The sequence below is a fragment of the Stigmatopora argus genome, chromosome 10 (genome assembly GCF_051989625.1).
Source record: "Stigmatopora argus isolate UIUO_Sarg chromosome 10, RoL_Sarg_1.0, whole genome shotgun sequence".
NCBI classification, from domain to species: Eukaryota; Metazoa; Chordata; class Actinopteri; order Syngnathiformes; family Syngnathidae; genus Stigmatopora; species Stigmatopora argus.
The window spans coordinates 17,265,339-17,287,580 of record NC_135396.1 but is presented as its reverse complement, the minus strand read 5'-3'; the positions used below and the strand labels follow the sequence as shown (position 1 = coordinate 17,287,580).

The 22,242-nt window shown below is 43.0% G+C and overlaps 1 protein-coding gene across 9 annotated transcripts in view; it reads right to left on the bottom strand.

The window, feature by feature from the left end:
* The window catches only part of nf1a (neurofibromin 1a), a 278,314-nt gene that overhangs the window by 71,098 nt on the left and 184,974 nt on the right, over positions 1-22,242 (bottom strand). For all 9 annotated transcript variants that reach the window (XR_013303594.1, XM_077611678.1, XM_077611683.1 and 6 more), the window contains one exon: positions 1,665-1,823. Coding sequence is in view for 8 of the 9 variants with exons in the window: in XM_077611678.1 (XP_077467804.1) it covers positions 1,665-1,823 (159 nt within the window). In the remaining variant the exon portion in view is untranslated. The remainder of the gene's footprint in view (positions 1-1,664; positions 1,824-22,242) is intronic.

The following is a 22,242-nucleotide window of genomic DNA, read 5'->3' as shown; positions in this document are numbered from 1 at the left end:
AAAATAAGTATTTGGTCACCTACAAACAAGCAAGAATTCTGGCTGTCAAAGAGGTCTAACTTGATCTAATGAGGTTTTCACTCGTTACCTGTATTAATAGCATCTGTTTTAACTCATTATCGGTATAAAAGACAGCTGTCCACAACCTCAGTCTCTCACACTCCAAACTCAAATATGGCCAAGACCAAAGAGCTGTCGAAGGACACCAGAGACAAAATTGTAGACCTGCACCAGGCTGGGAAGACTGAATCTGCAGTAGGTAAAACACTTGGTGTAAAGAAATCAACTGTGGGAGCAATTATTAAAAAATGGAAGACATACAAGCACATGGGGGGACCTAGTGAATGACCTAGAGAGAGCTGGGACCAAAGTAAAAAAGGCTACTATCAGTAACACAGTGCGCCGCTAGGGACTCAAATCCTGCACTGCCAGATGTGTCCCCCTGCTGAAGCCAGTACACATCCAGGCCCGTCTGTGGTTCGCTAGAGAGCATTTGGATGATCCAGAAGAGGACTGGGAGAATGTGTTATGGTCAGATGAAACCAATATAGAACTTTTTGGTAGAAACGCAGGTTCTCTGTTTGGAAGAGAAAGAATACTGAATTGCAACCGAAGAACACCATACCCACTGTGAAGCATGGGGGTGGAAACATTATGCTTTGGGGCTGTTTTTCTGCAAATTGACCAGGAAGACTGATCTGTGTAAAGGAAAGAATGAATTGAGAGATTTTGAGTGAAAATCTTCTTTCATCAGCAAGGAGATTGAAGATGAGATGTGGCTGGGTCTTTCAGCATGACCATGATCCCAAACACACAGCCAGGGCAACAAAGGAGTGGCTTCGTAAGAAGCATTTCAAGGTCTTGGAGTGGCCTACAGGTCTCCAGATCTCAACACCATAGAAAATCTGTGGAGGGAGTTTAAAGTCCGTGTTGCCCAACGACAGCCCCAAAACATCACTGCTCTAGAGGAGATCTGCATGTAGGAATGGGCCAAAATACCAGCAACAGTGTGTGAAAAGCTTGAGTTACAGAAAACCTTTGGTCTGCGTTATTGGCAACAAAGGGTACATAAAGTATTGAGATGAACTTTTGGTATTGTCCAAATACTTAATTTCCACCATGATTTGCAAATAAATTCTTTAAGAATCAAACAATGTGATTTTCAGTTATTTTTCTCCACATTCTGTCTCTCATGGTTGAGGTTCACTCATGTTGACAATTCCAGGACTCTCTAATCTTTACAAGTAGGATAACTTGCACAATTGGTGGTTGACTAAAATACTTATTTGCCCCACTGTATAGTCAGGTGAGTACAGTAATCCCGCGAATATCGCGGACAATAGACCCAAGGCTACAAGAAGTAAGAACTAGAACTAACACTCCCATTTAACTTTTTTTAAATTTTATTTATATCAGGCGGAGAGGAACTATTTTCACTGAGTACAGTATATAAAGTAGTTTCATTTTTAAATATATACAATATATTTAGATATCAATACATTACAGTCTTTTGATATGCTTATAGGTGTAATATTTAATAAATATACACTTTTTAATAATTGGACTTTTGGGGTGATCCTACTTCGCATTTTTTGTTTATTGCGGCCATGTCTGGCCACGATACCACGATATTCGAGGGATTACTGTACTATTTATCTGCTTACCTTAGACATGAGTTTGAGACCCCGTTCTATCCTAGGATGTGGCTTTTTCTCCAAGATGCCAGCCTCATATGGGGATACAATAGCTGGATTAACAAATCGCAGAAACATGGCACTGCCTACTGCACCAATACTGTTATGTGGGAATCTCTGACTCACCACCTGTGTGAAGGAGCATGGAAAAAGCAGGGCCAGTTGAAAAGGGAAAACAAGAGAAAATCAAGCATAAGAGAGAACAAGGAATAGGCAAAAAAAAGGAACGAAACGATGAATTTTAATGAAGAGCACAATGAAGAAATGATTGTGCAATCATAACTGTGACCTAGATTAAATGACAATGAACTCAACTACAGTTGTGGTCAAAAGTTTACATACACTTGTGAAGAACATAATGTCATGGCTCTCTTGAGTTTCCAGTTATTTCTACAACTCAGATTTTTCTCTGATAGAGTGATTGGAACAGATACTTCTTTGTCACAAAAAATCATGAAGTTTGGTTCTTTTATGACTTTATTATGGGTGAACAGAAAAAAGTGATCAAATCTGCTATTGCGGCCTATTGAAGACAAAAGAACCACGTCATCTGCAGAAAGCAGGGATGACATACTGAGGCCACCAAACCGGACCCCCCCAATGCCACGGGTGCATCTAGATATTCTGTCCACAAAAGTTCTGAACCGAATCGGTGACATAGGGCAGGCCTGGCAGGGTCCAACCCCCTACTGGAAACCGATCCGGCTTATTGCTGGCTACGCGGACCAGACACTGACAGCGTTCATACAGGGACCGAACCCCACGTATCAGGGATTCTGGTAACCCATACCCCCAGAGACTCCCTGGGGAACAAGGTCGTACCCCTTCTTCAAGTCCAGAAAGTGCATGTAGCCTGGTTGGACAAACTCCTCCTCATAGTCTATAAAGCACATGTAAACTGGTTGAACGAATCTATGACCCCCGAGAACTCTGCTGAGGGTATACCCTCCTTTCCAGTACCCCTGAATAACCCTTTCTAGGGAGGCTGATGAGTGATTCTCCTATAATTGGAACAAACCCTCTGGTTCTCTTTTAAAAAGGGATGTTTGCACAGGCGTGTCAACCAAGACAACCCTACAACATATCCAGAGCCTTTAGAAACACCGGAGGGATCTCATCCAATCCTGGGGCATTGCCACTTTAGACCTCTTTAACCATTAACCACCTCAGTAAATTCAACTTCTGAGATCGGAGAATCCGCCTCATAGTCCACATGCTCTGCTTCCTCCTGGGAAGGCGTGTTAGTGGAGTTGAGGTCTTCAAAGTATGGAGGTCGAGGCTAGCAGCGCCTCATCCCCACAATACACTGTGTTGATGGTGGACCCCTTTCCCCTCTTGAGACGTTAGATGGTAGATTAAAGTTTCCTCGAAGTCACCCGGAAGTTGTTTTCCATGGCGTGACCAAACTCCTCCCATGTCCGTGTCTGTGGTTCAAAGACCACCACAGACCACCCTGCGGCCACAGCACCGGTCTGTCCCCTAAGCAACGGAGACGCAGAACATGGTTCACTTGGGCTCAATGATCACCGCTTCTTCACGGACATGCAAGAAGCTCTGTGAGAGGTGGGAAGGGAAACTGCTTCTGACAGGAGACCATCACAAAACGTTTGGGCCTGCCGGGCTGGCATCTTCCCCCACCATCGGAGCCAATTCAACACCTGGTGTCGATCGGTTGACAGCTCCGCCACTTTCTTCACCCGAGTGTCCAAGACATGGGGAAACAAGGCCGAAGACATGACTACAAAGTCAATCGAACTGCGGTCTAGGGTGTCCTGGTGCCAAGTGCACATATTAACACCCTTGTGCTTGAACATGGTGTTTATTATTGACAATCCACGACGAGCACAGAAGTCCAACCATAGAACACCGCTGGGGTTGTGATCAGGGGGGTTGTTATTCCAAAACACACCTCTCCAGGTCTCACTGTCATTGCCCACGTGAGCATTGAAGTCAACCAGTAGAATGAGGGGGGTCCCCAGCAGGGGCACTGTAGCATCTCTTCCACGGATTTCAAAACAGACGGGTACTCTGAGGTGCTGTTTGGTGTATATGCACAAACAACAGTGAGGTCCCGTCACCCCACCCAAAGGCAGAGGGATGCTACCCTCTCGTCGACTAGGTGAACCTCAATGTACAGGCACCGAATCGGGGAGCAATGTGTATGCCCACGCCTACTTTTCGCTTCTCACCATGTGCAACTCCAGAGTGGAAGTGTTCAACCCCCCTGAGAGAAGTGGTACCAGAGCCCGACCTGTGCGTAGAGGTGAGCCCCACAATGAGTATGGCCACACCTGCTCTTCGCCTCTCACCATGGGCAACTCCACAGTGGAAGTGTCCAACCCCTTGAGAGAAGTGGTACCAGAGCCCGAGTTGTGCATAGAGGGGAGACCAACTACATCGAGCCACAGCTTGTGAACCTCACATACTAGCTCAGGCTCTTTCCCAACCAAGGAGGTGACATTCCACGTTCCAAGAGCAAGTTTCTATCCGGGGATCGCTTTGTGGAGTACATAATCTGATATTAGAAACTGTAGCAAATCGGGTTCTAATGTTGAGATTGTGTTTGCAGTTCCTGAATGCACCATATGACTCACAGAAGATGCGGAGGAGCTGGGCGGAATGCTTTTGATTTCGTTTTTGTCGTATCAGTTACGGAGGACAGTGATTGTGCTGTGTTTTACAAGATCCCAAAAATGATTACTTGGCAACATCCTTCTCAAGGTTACAGTTATGAGCCCTTGCCTGAGTGAGCAAGCGAGGGACAAAGTACACTACCCATGCGCAGGATCGCTGAACAGGAGCACACACATGAATACAGTTAAGTTATAGGGTGAATGTCAAGACGGTCGGTCAGTCTGTTGTTCAATTAAATTAATCTTGGCAAAGAAGCCAACCAGTGAGCAGGACGCTGAGGCACTTTAATCAATGTTGTTTTAGAATGTTAGTTGTGTTCATGTTCTGTGTTTATAAAAGAAAACTTTTGTGAATAATTCTTAGTTTTGTTATCAAAAGCATTTATTTGAATTTCAATGAAGCTGAAGTAAACAAATTCGAGAACTTTTGTTCAATCCATTTTAATGTCAAAATCAAAATGCAGCATGACCTATAAAAAAAGGATCCCACTTCCAATTTAGGCCCAGCCCCTCTGAATACTGATACGGACACATAATTTCGATGAACAGATAGAGATAGTGCTCTACTCGCTCATACTTAGCGACTATAATCTTGTTTTAAAGCAAGACATGACTGAATGTGACAAATTATTCTAATAAAGTTTATAGCAAAAGCAACTTAAAAACCATCAATTGTTTTGTTATTTATATTTGTTAATGACATCTTGATTATTGTTTATACAAGCAAATGAAAGTGAGAAGATATGTTGCAAATATTCTGCATGTTTTCGCTGAAAAAATCTAAGCGCCCTATAAGCATTATTGGGGGGGGGGGGGTGTAATGTCTTTAAATGACGTTCTAATTCATTTGGCTTCATGCTGTCCGCTGCGAGCCGTTTTTGGCACAGCAAACATACCGGTCTTTCCTCATATCTCACTGAGATAACAGTAAAGCCAAGTGGTCCATACTATCCACAAAGGGCCTGCAAATTTTTTTTGCTTTACTTTTGTTGGTAGCAGTTAGATGTACAGTGATACCTCTAGATATGAATCCCTCTAGGTACAAAATTTTGATATGCAAATGACCATCTCAAGATACGCAAACAAGATGCAAGTTACCAAATCGCCAAAACGTAAATGCATTTCCTGTATACGTTCTTTTATTTTGAAATTGTCCCAGTAACATTGCGGCCGGCTTTATGTACACTTGGAGCCTCCCATAACAACAACTCTTTTGACTGCCGTTTGTCGTCACAGAGTTATTTTTTTCAAATTATTGGTGCAAATGAAATGAATAAAGGGATCCTGTTTTTCATTGAAAAACAGAATATAGATGTGTGCGGTTGACTGATATTACAGGGCAATATGACCAGCCGTACCCAACCTCCTATAATCAATACTCTATTGAAACAGAAAGAAGCATTAAAAGAGATGACTCCTTGGCATGGCCTCTCGGTACTGATCGACGAGATGGAGAGACTGTTAGTCCTTTGACATTCTATTTAATGCTAAGTTGTTTTGAATTCATAATTTGAAGTTGTTGAAATGTGTGTTTATGTGCATGTGTTCGTGTGCTAATGTAAGCTTCCTCCTTACTGTAATGTACTACTGCACGAATAGAACATGATTTTGCATGCTTGTTATTCATTTTAACACGTTAATTATTTCCTTTCTTTTTTGTCTGTTTCTCACATCTTTCATACAAAAGTGGGACAAGGACAGTGATTATTTTAAATGGGGTTAGTTCAAGGGTGGGCAAACTATTCCAGAAAGGACCGCAGTGGGTGCAGGTTTTTGTTCCAACGTATAAAAGGAAACCTTTCCACCAATCTGGATTCTTAGACGTGCAATCAGTGGATTGCAGTCAGGTGCTTCTTGTTTAAGCCTCATTGGTTAAACTGTGTTTAATAACCCATAGCGGCCCTCGAGGACCGGTCTGCCCACCTCTGGGTTAATTGGTGTTTTTTAAGAGGACCGTGAAAGAAATTACAGAATTAACATATACTTACAAAAAAATCCACGTTACGAAAAAAGTTCTGGAACTAAATAATTTTGTAAGTAGAGGTACGGCTGTACGTAAAATGTAGATCTACAGTGCGAGTTTGAGGTTGGCTCTACTACAAACCTCAATAAAGTAGGCGACTGGGGAGCGTGTGTAGTACCAAAAATGTGGAAGAGAGGTAGATGTTTCAGACACTGGATACGTGTTAAAAAACCTTATGAGCCTGATATAAAAGTTGTGGAGACATTAGAAACTGGTCAAATATGGACCTAGTTTACAGACATACAGTTAATGTTCACTTCGACTGCACTAACCCCTTAAATCAGGGGTAGGGAACCTATGGCTCGGGAGCCATATGTGGCTCTTTCTATGGGTGCATATGGCTCTTCACTAACCTGTGAAGTAAAATATGGAAATCACTGGTGAGAGAGCTGAGTCCCGTGCATAATATAATTGATACTGATTTATTAGCAACAGCATAACAATGTTGTCAATAGAATTCAGAGACTTTTTGTACTTTAAAAGTGGTGACATGACAAAAAATATCACACATTTTCATGTATTTTTACTTTTCAATTCTGAGAATGGCTCTCAAGAAATAACATTAGAAAATATGAATTGTTTAGGGCTCTCTCTGTCAAAAAGGTTCCCGACCCCTGCCTTAAATGTAGACTCAGTTAGAGCCAAGAAAAGGGTAATAAAGCCCAAAAGATAGAATATTGATATTGCGTCACCCCAAGGTCTGCAATATAAAATAATTGTTTTAAGTAAAAAAAAAGTTCATAAAAATGTCAAAATGTATGCTGAAACTCGCAAGGGAAAGACAGGATAAAAAATGGCGGAAGTCAGGACTCCACTTCTTCGGCGCTGAATTGTGCGGCACTTAGGGCTGAAGAAGCCATATTTCACAGCAGAAGGACAATGATATAAAAAGGCCGAGAATGACGAGATCGTGCCTTCTCCTGTTTTGTTGCGAGTGAATTTCTCGTCGTGCACATCACCCGTGAAGAAAGACTATGCCAAGCCTATTTCAACTTTGTTTGGATTTTGAGTAGCAGTTGAAAATGCTTTCTAAGCGTCCTGGCATCCAATGAACCCAGGAAAAAACAAGACTTGATTACAGAGAACGAGAAAAGTGAGGACACTAAGCGAGTGGTAACCACTATAAATAAAAAATATGAACCAGCATTATGAGTGATTTACGCCATATATACGGCCGTGAAGCTGGCATGACGAGACATCTGCAAGACATCTTCAAAATGGAACGCAGTTTGCAAAAATGTCTCCAGGAAATTGATGACAACATGGTCGGAGCCTTTGAATTTGGCAATCATCTTGACAGTGTCTTGTCCTTTTACAAAAGCATATTTGTACAAGAAAAGAAACGGCTGTCGCCAGGTTCCTTGTGCGCCGAAAACCTCTCCCAACCTACAAGGCTTCTCCTGAAGATTCCATCAATGATCCAATGCTTCTCGAATATGACGAAAAAGACTTGGACGAAAGCTCCCAATAACCAGGTTTTTTTCCATTTAAATTAAGCGGAGAAGAACTATTTTCACTGTGAGTACAGTAATAAAAGTAATTACATTTTTTCAGTTCCTATTTTGCATTTTTTTTAATTATCGACACCATATCTGGTCTACATTATCCTTGATATTTGAGGGATTACTGTACCGCACTTTAACATCAAATATAACCGTACAGACTTAAACATCGATTTCCAGCAGGAAATTACAGTTTCTAGCGTTTTCTATAGCGTGCACGACATTCCGGAAGAGATAGCAAGATTATGGGGTTCTCCATGGATTGTTATCGGTCTGACCAGCGAAGGACGCGGCGTCGGGAGAGGAAGCAGAAGCGACGCTGTAGAGCAGGCCTGTTGACTAAACTCAGAAAACTGCCACTAAAACCACCGCTGCCAAGCATTATTGTGGAATTATAACTAATACATAAAATTATACATTACATAGAGTGCACGACCGATGTTTGAACCTAGTCACATAGCCAACAGTAAGTCTTGAAAAACACCCTGTGTTTATCTGAACAGGGTCTGGCTGACCTGCCAAAAGATCTCAGGCAACGTCTTTTTGCCAAAATGATGTCGAAAAAGTCCAGATGGATCCTGTTAGTGACTCTTACTGTGTTTTGCTGAGCCTATACATTAATACCTTGACATAAGAGTGCCCCGACATACGAGCAATTTGAGATACGAGTAAAATTCAGAGCAAATATTTACCTTGAGATACAAGACGAATTTTGAGATACAGTGGCACCTTGAGATACGAGCTTAATGCGTTCCGGGACTGAGCTAGTATGTCGATTTACTTGCATCTCAAATCAACGTTTCGCATAGAAATGAACTAAATACAACTTAATTCGTTCACACCCTCCGAAAAACACACACCAAAAAAACAGGATATTACAATGGAAAAACATATACCGTATTTTCACGACTATAAGGCACACATAAAAGTCTGAAATGTTCTCCAAAATAGACAGGGCGCCTTATAATCCAGTGCGCTTTATAGATGGACCAATACTAAAATTGTTATCACGATCAAATAAAATAAATCCGTCGATAGGACAACTATGGCAAGCAGCCCCCGACTCTACTATTTTCCCGTAGATAAAGTACTGCACAGTGACTGCTGGGAAATGTAGTTTTTTTTTGTCAATACACCCAATGGATTGTGGCCTGCCGATCGGCATCAACACTAGCTAGCTACTATTTGTGAACGAATTGTGGCCTGGCGATCGGCATCAACACAGTTGCGAAGCATGGAAGACAGCCTTGGAATACTAGTTACGCTAGCTACTAGCTAGCTACTATTTGTGAACGAATTGTGGCCGCCTGGGCGAACGTGTCTGCTTGCATGGTTGTTCGAGCTTTTGCCAAAGCCGGCATCATTTCTAAGGAGCCACATGGAAATGACGGTGACTCTGAGAACGAAGAGAGGGGACCCGGCTTTTTGGAAGGCTCGTTTGGGCAATTGTTTAATTCGGACACAGAAAATGAGGACTTTGAGGGATTTGTGGGTGATGATGACGTGAGTGAGTTGTAAAATGTCTAAATAAAGTACAACCGAACTCAGTTTTGCTTCCGTTGCCTTTTTAAAACGTGTTTTTAGCGTGTGGGTGTAGCGTGCAAGAACTATATTTCCCAGCAGTCACTGTGCACCGGAACCCGGAAATAGGCTGCTTCCGGTAGCCAGCGCTATTGCGTTTCAATGTTCATCCGAATATAATATATATGCGTCTAATGAAACGGTGCGTGCTTTGTGTGTCTAAAATACAGAAATAGCACTCGTTACTGACACTGCGGCTTAAAATACGATGCGCCGAATAGTCGTGAAAATACGGTATGTAATTCACCATCTACTAACGGAGTAACAAATAACTAGTGGTTATGATGTTTAATAATAAAATTAGGCATTATTTTTTATAACAGGTTGACGGATGCGCTCGTAACGTAACAAACTTTAAATTTAACTTAAATGAATTTAGATTTCTACACACACAAACATGTTTTGATCCTACGTTACACAAAGTTTAAACCTTCTTGTGCAATAACCACCGAGGCTTTCGAGGCAAACTTCCTGCTTTTTCATACGTATTGGGGAGCCAGCTCTGTCACGTTTTTCGAATATTTCGTGCTTAATATCGATTGTCATCATACGCCTTTTCTTCGCCTTCGCCTTCATTGCTTTGGATCCATTATGTTTCCCTTAATTCTGCACTGAATATTGCAAAAAGCATTACTCAGTGCAGAATTAAGGGAAACACAATGGAAAAAACACGTAAAAAATGCAATGCTCCGCCCAGGGCTCGTAGAGATCTTTGCACGAGGGAGATGCGGCAAGAGAGACTGTGCGGTGAAATCATAAGGAGCCTCTCGCGGCCAGGCCAACTGGCTGTCTCAAATGCTCGTATCTCAAAATGTGTCTCGTGTCTCAAGGTAAATATTTGCTCTGAATTTTACCCGTATCTCAAATTCCTCGTATGTTGGGGCAATCGTATGTCAAGGTATTACTGTACGAGCATTTGAGACAGCCAGTTGGCCAGGCCGCAAGAGGCTGCTTTATGATTTTCACCGCACTTTATATAGAGAGACAGAGGCCAACCGACCACAGACGGTTAGACTTGGTCCCCACCTCTCTTCCTCCATTACACTGAGCACTGGCTCCCCTCAAGGCTGTGTACTGAGTCCTCTTCTGTACTCCCTGTACACATACGACTGTACACCCACCCACCAGTCTAACGCCATAATCAAATTCGCTGACGACACCACTATGGTCGGACTCATCTCAGGAGGGGATGAGTCGGCCTACAGAGATGAGGTCAACAAACTGTCTTCGTGGTGCGCGGTGAACAATCTCACACTGAATACCACGAAAACTAAAGAAATAATCCTGTACTTTCGCAAACACGGCACAGATCTGGCCCCACTCCTCATAAATGGAGTATGTATAGACAGGGTCCAGTCCTTTAAATTCCTGGGGGTCCACGTCACGGATAAGCTCTCATGTTCTAGAAACATCACGGCAGTAGTGAAGGCTCAGAAACGACTCAATTTCCTCAGGGTACTTAGGAAGAACAACTTGGGCACCAAGCTTCTGATAAGCTTCTATAGAACCACTGTAGAGAGCATCCTGGCATACTGCATCACAGTGTGGTACGTTGGAAGCACGGCGGCAGACAAAAAGGCCATGCAGAAAGTGATTAACACTGCCCAGAGGATTGTCGGCTGCTCTCTGCCCTCACTGGAAGACATTGCCAGCCCTCGTTACCTCAGCAGAGCCAGGAGCATCATAGGGGACCCTTACCACCCTGGTCACAATCTGTTCCAGCTGCTGCCCTCTGGCAGACGCTATAGGTCCCACAAAGCACGGACAAATAGGCTTAAGGACAGTTTTTTTCCCCACATCCATCAGAACTCTAAATTTGCGGTAACACAACACACATTCCCTTCTGAGGTAATATGAAAAGATGTTTGGGGGGTGATCTGCCTCCTACTAGCTGACTGAAGGTAAGTGAAAGACAGTGAGAGGTAAGTGACCTGTATCCATAACAGCAGAATGCCAAATTACAAGTCTGTAACTATCACTTATTTAGGTCTTTTGCCGAGTAAACGTAGCTTATGGAGAAGCACCACCAATTTCGTCATAAGCAGTTCTGGGTGTGATGACAAGTAGGCTTTTTTGTTGTTGTTGTTGATAATGATGACAGGGCCTATGTCCAATTATTATTATATTATTAGGAAGGAGGACCTGGGGAATTTCCATGCTGACTCAAGCCTGTTGGTGCAGACAGTTGGGAGCCGTTGAAGCTGTGGGTGGTTACCGCCCACAGCAGTTTTGATGATAAGGATGGTTTTGCCATGAGTAATGCTCGCAAGCTGAGCTGAATTCTGAACAAGCACTTTCACGGTACTTCCTTGAACTGAACATTCTATGTCTTCACATGCCCCCTTCGACGCAAATCGTTCCATTCGAGAATGCTGCATGCTAATCATCACCGAGACGTGGCTACACCCACAAATACCCGACGCTCCAGTGGAGCTAGCAGGCCGCACGTGCCTCAGATCGGACACGACTAGTCACTTGGCGGGGGAAAAAGAGGTGGTGGGATAGTTTAACAATAGCACTGTTATGGATAGACACCGTTCCCCGTGTGACCTGACATTTCGTCGAACGGACGCTTCGTCGCCGGACATTTTGTAAACGGACTATTCGTCGCCGGACATTTTGTCGACGCACAATTCGTCGCCGGACTCGTGGATGATTGTTTTTAAAATAAAAGGCAATAAATAAAATTATTTTATTAAAAAGAAGACAAAGGAAATTCACATATTCTTTATTAAAGAACGCACAAAACGGTTCCTACGTTGAGCGCTCCACGTTTGGAAAGACGCCAAAAAGAATCAACGTGAAATTCAGAGATGGGAGTTTTTATTTTTCTTTATTAAAGAAAATAAAACAGCAAAAACTCGCTCGACAACACAAACACATTAACATTTGGACGTGTGCAAGTACTAAATGTGCTCGTCTCTAAACACTACGCACGAAACGGTTCCTATGTTGAGCGCTCCACTTTTGGAAAGACCCCAAAAAGAATCAACGTGACATAACAACTCAGATGTCATGTTGATTCGTAATAATTTGTTTGTGTTGTTGAGCGAGTTGTTGCTGCTTTATTTTCTTTAATAGAGAATATGTGAATTTCCTTTGTCTTCTTTAATAGTGGTTAAGGTTAGGTTAACTGTCTGGCGACAAAGTGTCCGGTCGACGAACTGTCCGGCGACGAAGCGTCCGTTCGACGAAGCGTCCGTTCGACGAAGCGTCCGGGGACGAAGCGTCCGGGGATGAAGCGTCCGGGGACGAACTGTCCGGCGACGAAGCGTCTGTCGACGAACTGTCCGTCGACGAACTGTCCGTCGACGAACTGTCCGGGTACCACTCCCCGGAACTCGATTTCACGTCGGTGAGATGCAGACCCTTCTTTTTGCTGAGCTAGCCGTCATTATCACCACTGCTCTCTCTACTACTGGACACCATAAACAATCACCAGCACGCCTACCCAAGTGCCGCACACGTAGACGTGATTTTAATCATGCAAATTTCAAAACTGTTTTGAAGAAATTTTACCAGCATGTTGAACACGTCCAACAAGAGATGATAAAACTCTGGATTATGTTTACTCTAACATCAAGTGTGCAGACAGAGCCATACTACGCACACCTCTCATGGTTCATGGCCCCAGCATACACCCTTCTCTGCCGACAAAAAAAGCCCAAAACACGAACCTTTATCACCCGGCCTGACAACTCCCTCCCCCGACTTTGAGACTGCTTTGAACACAGTGGGAGACTTCCCACCGTGAGGACCTGGGCAAATTCACAAACAAAGTAGTCTTACATCAACTACTGCATAACTATGGAGAACACCATCCAGGTGTACCCAAACTGGAAACCGCGGGTGACCAGCCAGGTCCGTTTACTCCTCGAGGCCCGTGATGCAACCTTCAGATCCGGCGACAGGGCATTCTACAGTGCAGCTCAGGCTAACCTAAGCAGAGGCATCAAGGCTGCCAAAGCGGACTACAAGAGGAAGAAAGAAGGGCAACTCAACAACCCACGAACCATGTAGCAGAGCATACAGTCCATAACCAACTACAAGGGCTGTAACTCCTGCGGACTCAGGTGTGGAGCTGAGCAACTTTTTTTGCACGCTTTTAGTCCCAAGGCCAGCACTGTTACACCACCTCAACCTCCAATATATCCCAGCCCAACCTTTGAAAACACCCCACTCAGTGTGGCACTCAAGCTGCACAGAACCAGACAAGAAAACTGCAGAGGGTGATCAAAACAGGGTGTCCCCACACCTCTGGCCCGAAGTCAGCTGGGATAGTCTCCAGCACCAAAATGAAATGAAAAATAAATAAAGGTTTTGTTATTTTTTCAGAGTTAAAAATGTAAACCACGACAATATACAAAGAAGTTGCTAACTTGACTTCCTCATAGTTTTGACTTTGAGGATTGAAATCTATTTCTGCGTGGTTTGCAACTTTGGAATCATATTATAATTATTTTTGTTTCTCACACCTGATTCTCATCTCATCTCATCTTTTAAACCACTTTATCCTCATTAGGGTCGCGGAGGAGGGCACAAGGAGACGGACCACCATGCACTCACACCTATACCTAGGGGCAATTTAGAGTGTCCAATCAGCCTACCATGCATGTTTTTGGAATGTGGGAGGAAACCGGAGAATCCGGAAGAAACCCATGCAGGCCCGGGGCGGAACATGCAAACTCCCCACAGGTGGACGTGATCTGGATTTGAACCCAAGACCCCAGAGATGTGGGGCCGACATGCTAACCATTCACTCCACTGGGCCGCCCTCACACCTGATTAAATCATTTTAAATTTAGGTAGACGTAGGTTCTGAGTTAGCCGGTCCAGGGGATGTGTTCACATTCTTCAGCCTCAGCTCAAGGGACTTGAGGACACCCTCTTTTGTCCTTATTCTCAGTGAAGGGAATGACATTTTCATCTGGATCTAACCATTTCTGGGTCACTGACAAGTTATGTATGTTCTGCAGTTATGTGGGTTGATATAGCATGCATTTTTAAATTATTAGGGAAATGCCACATCACAGGATTGATAAAAAATGTATTAATCCCATGGATTGGGAAGGTAATTAAAAAAACAAGGGTGAGATGGGACTAATACTATTGGAGTGGGACTGGATGGGTTTACTTTTTGACTCAGAGGATGGAATGAAATTTTTTCTCTGGTAGCAGAAGGGAACCGGAGTGAAACTACATCCTTGATTCATGCTTTACCTTATGCCAGACATGCCAAATTCATAATAGCCTAGCTCAGGATACCAACAGACTGCATCAAATTGTATTGTCGTGCATTTAACCAATAAAACTGCAGTTTAATGGTAGATCGTGACCGACATATTAAAAACCCTTGCTCCAGAGGGTTCTTCAGGAGGCAAAGTAGCCAGCGGTATCCAACTTCTGGTTGGTCTGCTTGTGGTTCAACCTACTTCGCAGCCTATATGTTTTGGTTAGCTATAGCGTCACCAAGTCAGGAGGGATCTGTTGTCCCAGAAAGGGTTGTGCGTCCTGATTCTTCATAGCCTGGGCATATACGTTTGTCACTGCCGAACAGCTCTACAGAATCCTTTGGGCATACCATGATAAAATACCGGTGCATCATCCATCCAAACTACAATATAGAAATGGGTTGAAGTTGTTTATTGAATTGTTTGAGAGTCGCAGAGAGGCCTGTGTGTTGCCCAGTTCCAAAAGGTCCACCAGTCCTGGATTCCCTTACCGTCTCTCACTTAATGCCATCCATCCATTCCCATGGCGTAAGTGGGGCAATATTGGCACGTAATACTATCGTTACCAATGGCACGACGTCATTCTGTGGCCGACAATTGCCTTCGTTCACAAGGTGTTATCTAGCACACGTATGAACCAACATAAGCAGCTTGCTTGGTTTGACCATCCCCCATGAGATGGTGGAGACCGGAAAGTCCAAAAGCATGCAGGGTAGGCAGGTTGAACACTCGAAATTGCCCCTAGGTATGAGTGCGACCGTGAATGTTTGTTCGTCTGTATGTGCCCTACGATAGCCTGGCCACCAAGTAAGTCAAACCTTGATTTCTTTATGCTTATCCGAGACCTGGCTAAATGTAAATTCCCCGATGGCATGATTGCAGACACCCGTGCCCGGTCGTTTCGGCGACTGACGTTTGGTTGACGTGCACTCGGTCCCCGGACGTTTGGTTGAAAGGACGTATCGTCGACGGACAGTTCGCCGAACGGACATTTCGTCGGCCGGACGTATCGTCGAACGGACGTTTGGTTGACGGATTCGCCGCCGGACAGGACGTCGAACGGACGTTTCGTCGCTGGGTTCGCTCGCTCTCAAAATTATAATCATGAGAGAGAGAGAGTTTACTGTTAAAAGTGATCAACCAGGTAATCTCTCGCTCTCAAAATTATAATCATGAGAGAGAGAGACTTTGTAAATGTCGGAGCATTAATATCTAAATATCTGATAACAAAATTATCAATAAGTTGCGTTTTATTGGCGTGTGTGTACATGTTACTCATCGCCGGATTCGCTCGCTCGCTCCCGGCAGAGACTTTCCTGTTGAAAGCGATCAACCAGGTAATCTCTCGCTCTCAAAATTATAATCATGAGAGTGAGTTTGTAATTGCATTGACAATGTAAGAGCATAAATATCTAAATATCTATTATCAAAATTATCAATAAGTTGCGTATTATTGGCGTGTGTGTGCATGTTACTCGTCGCCGGATTCGCTCGTATTGGCATCTGTGTACATGTTTTTCAAACTACCGCCCGCAGGCCATAAAAGGCCTGTTAGGCTTTTTAATCAGGCCCGCCGACGTTGTCCAGATTATAGTAAAAATCAATGACCTCATTCATTTCCCTTTGCCCTGCAATACCGCTCATCACTCTCAATTTAAAGACTGCTTTCTTTCGTTGAATAATAATATATTCTTAATGTTGAAAGTAAATTTGAAAATAAATTTTCACCTTCAATTGTGTCTTTTTTCTTCAATTTCAATCCCCAGGTTTGATAAATTACATTGCGTGTCCAAATGCTGTCAAATTTTACGATCCATGCTGGCCCGCAAGTCAAAAAGTTTGCCCACCCCTGGTATAGACAAACTTGCCTCTTTTATACTATTATTGTCCCAAATTAAACACATTATCAATAAGCTGCCATTGACGGCGGTAGACGTCCGATTCATGTTGACTGAGGTGCAGATGCTATTTCTGTTATTAGAGCTCCATGAAGTGGATATAAAACGCAGCAGTCAACATGAATCGGACATCTACCGCCGTCAATGGCAGCCGATGTGTTAAATGAGTGGTCTCATTTGTAATTTTGATATTTCAACACCTTGCTGTATTGCAAGTTATAGAGAGAATGATGGTTCATCTCTCTCTCTCAGCTCCATCCCTCCCACCCTCCCTCCCTCCATCACTCTTGACTCTCAACTTTTCTTTAAACGACAGATAAAAAAAACACTGAATAGAAATTCTGCTAGAAATTAGCCCTCGGCTACAATCTTACATATTTACATACATACATTAGGTTAGAACTTTATTTCATCCCGTATTCGGGAAATTTCTTGGTTGCAGTAGGAAGACAGACACATGACACACAAGAAATTGTAAACTAGCACAAAGAAACCAAGCCACGCTAAAGGCCGCAGAACAACAAAGCAAAGACACAAAGTACAAAGCAAAGTATATGGGATCATTAAGAATCATTAAATAAAATCATTAAGACAGAAAAGCAGCAAAAACACAAAACGAGCAAGAGCTACCGGCTGCCACTTGAGCGGCGCCATCTTAGTTGCAGTAGCAAAAGCGGATACGGACTCAAGAAAAAGACGTTGTAGAGTTGGATAAAACTGGAATCACACACAGGAAGTCTTCCAAAAGATGGGGAACTTCTGCAGACTGTGACAGGGGTTGAAAATATGCAGAGTCACTCTTCCAAGCTTATCTGCACAGTCCCTCAGTAGTCTGGAGCTGAAGAATCAACAGTAGCAGAGTATAACCCCTCGACTCTGTTTCCGGCCTGGTAAGCGCCGACAGGTCTTCCAACTTATCGGCGAGGGATATCACTTTCCCCATAATAATAGATGGAATGGTTGGTCTGAAGCGTCGCTTCTTCTCCCGGCACTTTTGTCCAGCTCCGGATTTCCAGCGGCATTGAGGTGTTGCTCCTTCTACTGCGTATTGTTCACAGCTAGTCCCATGTGTATGACAGTGAAGGCATGGCTGATGGGTTCCAAAAAAGAAGTAGCGGAAAGAAGCCAGGCTAACAAAACAATGAAACTTGTAAAAACATTAAAGTAAAAAGTAATGTACCATATTTTCACGACTGTATGGGGCATCGCATTTAAAGGCGCAGTGTCAGTAACGAGTGCTATTTCTGTATTTGACACACACAAGACACACCGCAAGTAAAGGCGCAGCGAGGCATGGCAAAACATACACCAGCTTAAACATACGGACACACGCTAAAAACACGTTTTTAAAAAGGCAATGGAAGCAAAACTGAGTTCGGTTGTACTTTATTTAGCCATTTTACAATGTACAGTGGTACCTTGACCTACGATCAGCTCAACCTACGATCGGCTCTACCTACGACATGCTCGAGGTACGATGAAAATTTCGATCGAATAATTTGCTCGCGATACGATCAAAATTTAGAGATGCGACCAAGCCAGGTGGCCATGACATGAGAGGCTGTTTATCATAGTAGCGCACTGTCTTTTTTTGACGCATCTCTTTCGTGTATACCAGGAAACGCACAACGCGCATGCGCGGGCAAAAAGAGGGCTTTTTGGGTAATGAAGTATACTCATGCACACAACACTGATAGGCAATGGCACCCTTTCTCAGAATAAAACTTCATTACCCACAATCAATACGTGGGTAGGCTGGTATTCCTTCCTTAGCCTGCTAGCTCCCGCGATTGCTCATTCAAGACTACTTTTCGTTGGCAAGTGGTCGTGCGTTATCCTATTGTGAGGACATTTGTGTGCATCATTTTTGGAATATTTTGAAGGGAATACAACAGCAAACAGCCCAACGATAGCGAACGTGAGGGTGGAGGCGTGGCAAACAGCTAACCCGCCCAGAACGAAGGTAAAAAACTTAAAGCAAAATTAGAATTCAGTTTTGTGTAAAGTTACATTAAGCGTATGTTTGAGTGTGTCTGTATATATTAATCCAAGTTAATTTAAATTTGTTTGTTTGTTTACGAGTGCCGTGGATAGTGCCCCCGAACACCCCCCCTCCGCCTCCGTGTATGTCGCTGTCTCTACCCTCCGCGAAATGCGTCTAATTTTACTTCTATTAAACACATTTTATTACTATTAAACCACTAGTTATGCGTTACTTTGTTAATAGATGGCAAATTAGAAGAAATAAAACATTTTTTTCAATCCAATATCCGGTTTTTGGTGTTTTTTCAGAGGGTTGGAACGAATTAATTTGTTTTTAGTTCATTTCAATGGGAAACGTCCGCTCGAGTTACGAAAAGCTCGACATACGATCTCAATCCCGGGCTTCGGCTTTGTTTTTCCACGACAACACACTCGTAAACGGAACAAACAAATTTAAATTAACTTGGATTAATATATACAGACACACTCAAACATATTTTTAATGTAACTTTACACAAAACTGAATTCTAATTTTGTTTTAATCTTTTTTTTACCTTTGTTCTGGCCGGGTTAGTTGTTTGCCACGCCTCCACCCTCACGTTCGCTATCGATAGGCTGGTTGCTGTTGTACTATTCCCTTCAAAATATTCCGAAAATGATGCACACAAATGTCCTCACAATAGGATAACCCACGACCACTTGCCAACGAGAAGCAGTCTTGTATCAGCGATCGCTCCGCTGCTCATAAGAACATCAGGGGCACTGGCTCGCAACTCCCTTTTTGTATCTCTGGTCGCAACCGCTTTGAACGGCGCCTATGAGAGAGTTGCGACCAGAGATACTATTACAAAGAGGGAGTTGCGAGCCAATGCCCCTGATGTTCTTATGAGCAGCAAACGAGAAGTAATATAATACTCCTCGTATTAGATAATAATACCAGGAAATGCAACAGCTGAACTTACCCACGTATTGATTGTGGGTAATGAAGTTTTATTCTGAGAAAGAGTGCCATTGCCTATCGGCGTTGTGTGCACGAGTATACTTCATTACCCAGAAAGCCTTCTTTTTGCCCGCGCATGCGCGTTGTGCGTTTCCTGGTCGAAACTTGTCTGAATAAAGCGTTCGGTGCTCGTAGATATTGTAATACACGAAAGAGATGCGGCAAAAAAAGACAGTGCGCTACAATGATAAACAACCTCTCATGTCATGGCCACCTGGCTTCGTCGCATCTCGAAATTTTGATTGTATCGTGGGCGAATTATTCAATCGAAATTTTCGTCGTCCCATGAGCATGTCATAGGACGAGCATGTTGCATCACGAGGTACCACTGTAGAATTATCAAGAAGTGTACAGTAATACCTCGACATACGAGTGCCCCGACATACGAGCAATTTGAGATACGAGTAAAATTTTGGGTAAATATTTATTTTGAAATACGAGACAAATTTTGATATACGAGCAAACAGCGAACGCGAGAGGCTGCTCATAAGAACATTATGGGCATTTCTGGTCGCAACTCCCTCGTGTAATGTCTCTACGAGCACTGGGCGGGGGCGTTGCATTTTTTCAGTGTTTTTTTCCCCGTTAGTCAGTGCGAATGGCGGAGCTTGCTCGCTAATACGAGAGGAGTACTACTTCCCGGGCATGTTGGCAAGTGGTCGTGCGTTATCCTCTTGTGAGGACATTTGTGTGCATCATTTTCGGAATATTTTGAAGGGAAGACAAAAGCAAACAACCCTAGATAGGTTGCATCTGAAAGTCAGGGTGGAGATGGGGCAAATAGAGCCAACCCGGGAGAAGAAAGGTATCAAAATGTAAAACAAAATAAGAATTAAGTTTAGGGTCAGGTTAGAAAAAACTTATTTTTGAGTGTGTCTGCATCGAAATCCAAGTTCATTTAAATTTGTTTGTTATGAGCGCGTTGCCGTGCAAAAAGTCTCCCCCCTCTCTGTCCGTCTCTCTCTCCCCTCCGCGAAAACCGTCTAATTTTAGTACTATTAAACACATTATAGTACTATTAAACATCATAACCACTAGTTATGTTACTTTGTTAATAGATGGCAAATTAGAACAAATAAAAATGTTTTTCCAATCAAATACAGTGGTACCTCGAGATACGAGCTTAATCCGTTCCGGAACTGAGCTCGTATGACGAGATTCTCGTAACTCGAGCGGACGTTTTCCATTGAAATGAATGGAAAAAGAATTAATTCGTTCCAGCCCTCTGAAAAAACACCAAAAACAGGATATTGGATTGGAAAAAATGTTTTATTTCTTCTAATTCACCATCTATTAAGGGCGTGGGGTTCGTTTTTTTTCCACGACAACGCACTCGTAAACGGAACAAACACATTTAAATTAACTTGAATTAATATATACAGACACTCAAACATACGTTTAATGTTAATGTAACTTTACACAAAACTGAATTCTAATTTTGTTTTCATTTTTTTTTTTTTTACCTTCGTTCTGGCCGGGTTAGCTGTTTGCCACGCCTCTGCCCTCACGTTCGCTATCGATGCACTGTTTGCTGTTGTATTGCCTTCAAAATATTCCCAAAATGATGCACACAAATGTCCTCACAATAGGATAAAGCACGACCACTTGCCAACGAGAAATAGTCTTTAAGGAACGAACGCGGTACCTTTCCTAAGAAAGAATAACAGTAAATGACATAGCTGAGCTTCCCACGTATTGATTGTGGGTAATGAAGTTTTATTCTGAGAAAGGTATGGGTGTTGTTTGCAGGAGTATACTTCATTACCCAGAAAGCCTTCTTTTTGCATGCGCGTTGTGCATTTCCTGGTCCGAGGAGGAACTCGTTTGAATTATTCGTTCCGTGCTCGTGAATATTGTTATACACGAAAGATATGCAAAAAAGACCTGGCTTGGTCGCATCACGAAATTTTGACCGCATAACGGGCGAATTATTCGATCGAAATTTCCCCCATAAAACGAGCATTTTGTATGACGAGCGGTCGTATGACGAGGTACCACTGTATCCTGTTTTTGGTGTTTTTTTTCAGATGGTTGGAACGAATTAATTTGTTTTTAGTTCATTCCTATGGGAAACGTTCACTTGAGTCACGAGAAAATCGACATGAGCTCAGTCCCGGAACGAATTAAGCTTGTATCTTGTGTGACCGGACGATTCGCCGAAAGACGTTTGGCCGACGGACGTTTGGCCGACGGACAGTTCGCTGAACAGACGTTACGCCGAAACGCTCGCCCCGCCCCCGGATCGTGTGTGGACACGTTTTTCAACCTCGGCCTGCGGGCCATATACGGCCCGTTAAAGATAACATTCATTTAGGAATAACAAGGGTATGTACTGCCCCCCGCTGGACATATTTCTAAATACAAGTACGTACTACACTACAATTTTTATTTTATCCTTGCGTTTAAAGTAGTAGCCATTTGGAGATCATGCAGAACAGTACGTGACAGAATAAATAGAGAAAATAAAGTAGTAGTAACAGTAAGTACTACTGTAATGAAATTGTAAATCCATAAAACTTACACCAGCATAGAAAACGTTGATTAATCTTTGAATTAAGGTTCTCAGCAAATCATTTTGAATATATATTTCCTAAAATAATGGGAAATTATTTAAAATTAAACTAGTAGTAAAAGTGTGTTCCATGGCATTTTCAGGTATTGTTCTCTAAGCCCTCTAGTCCTCTAGTCTGTCCAAGG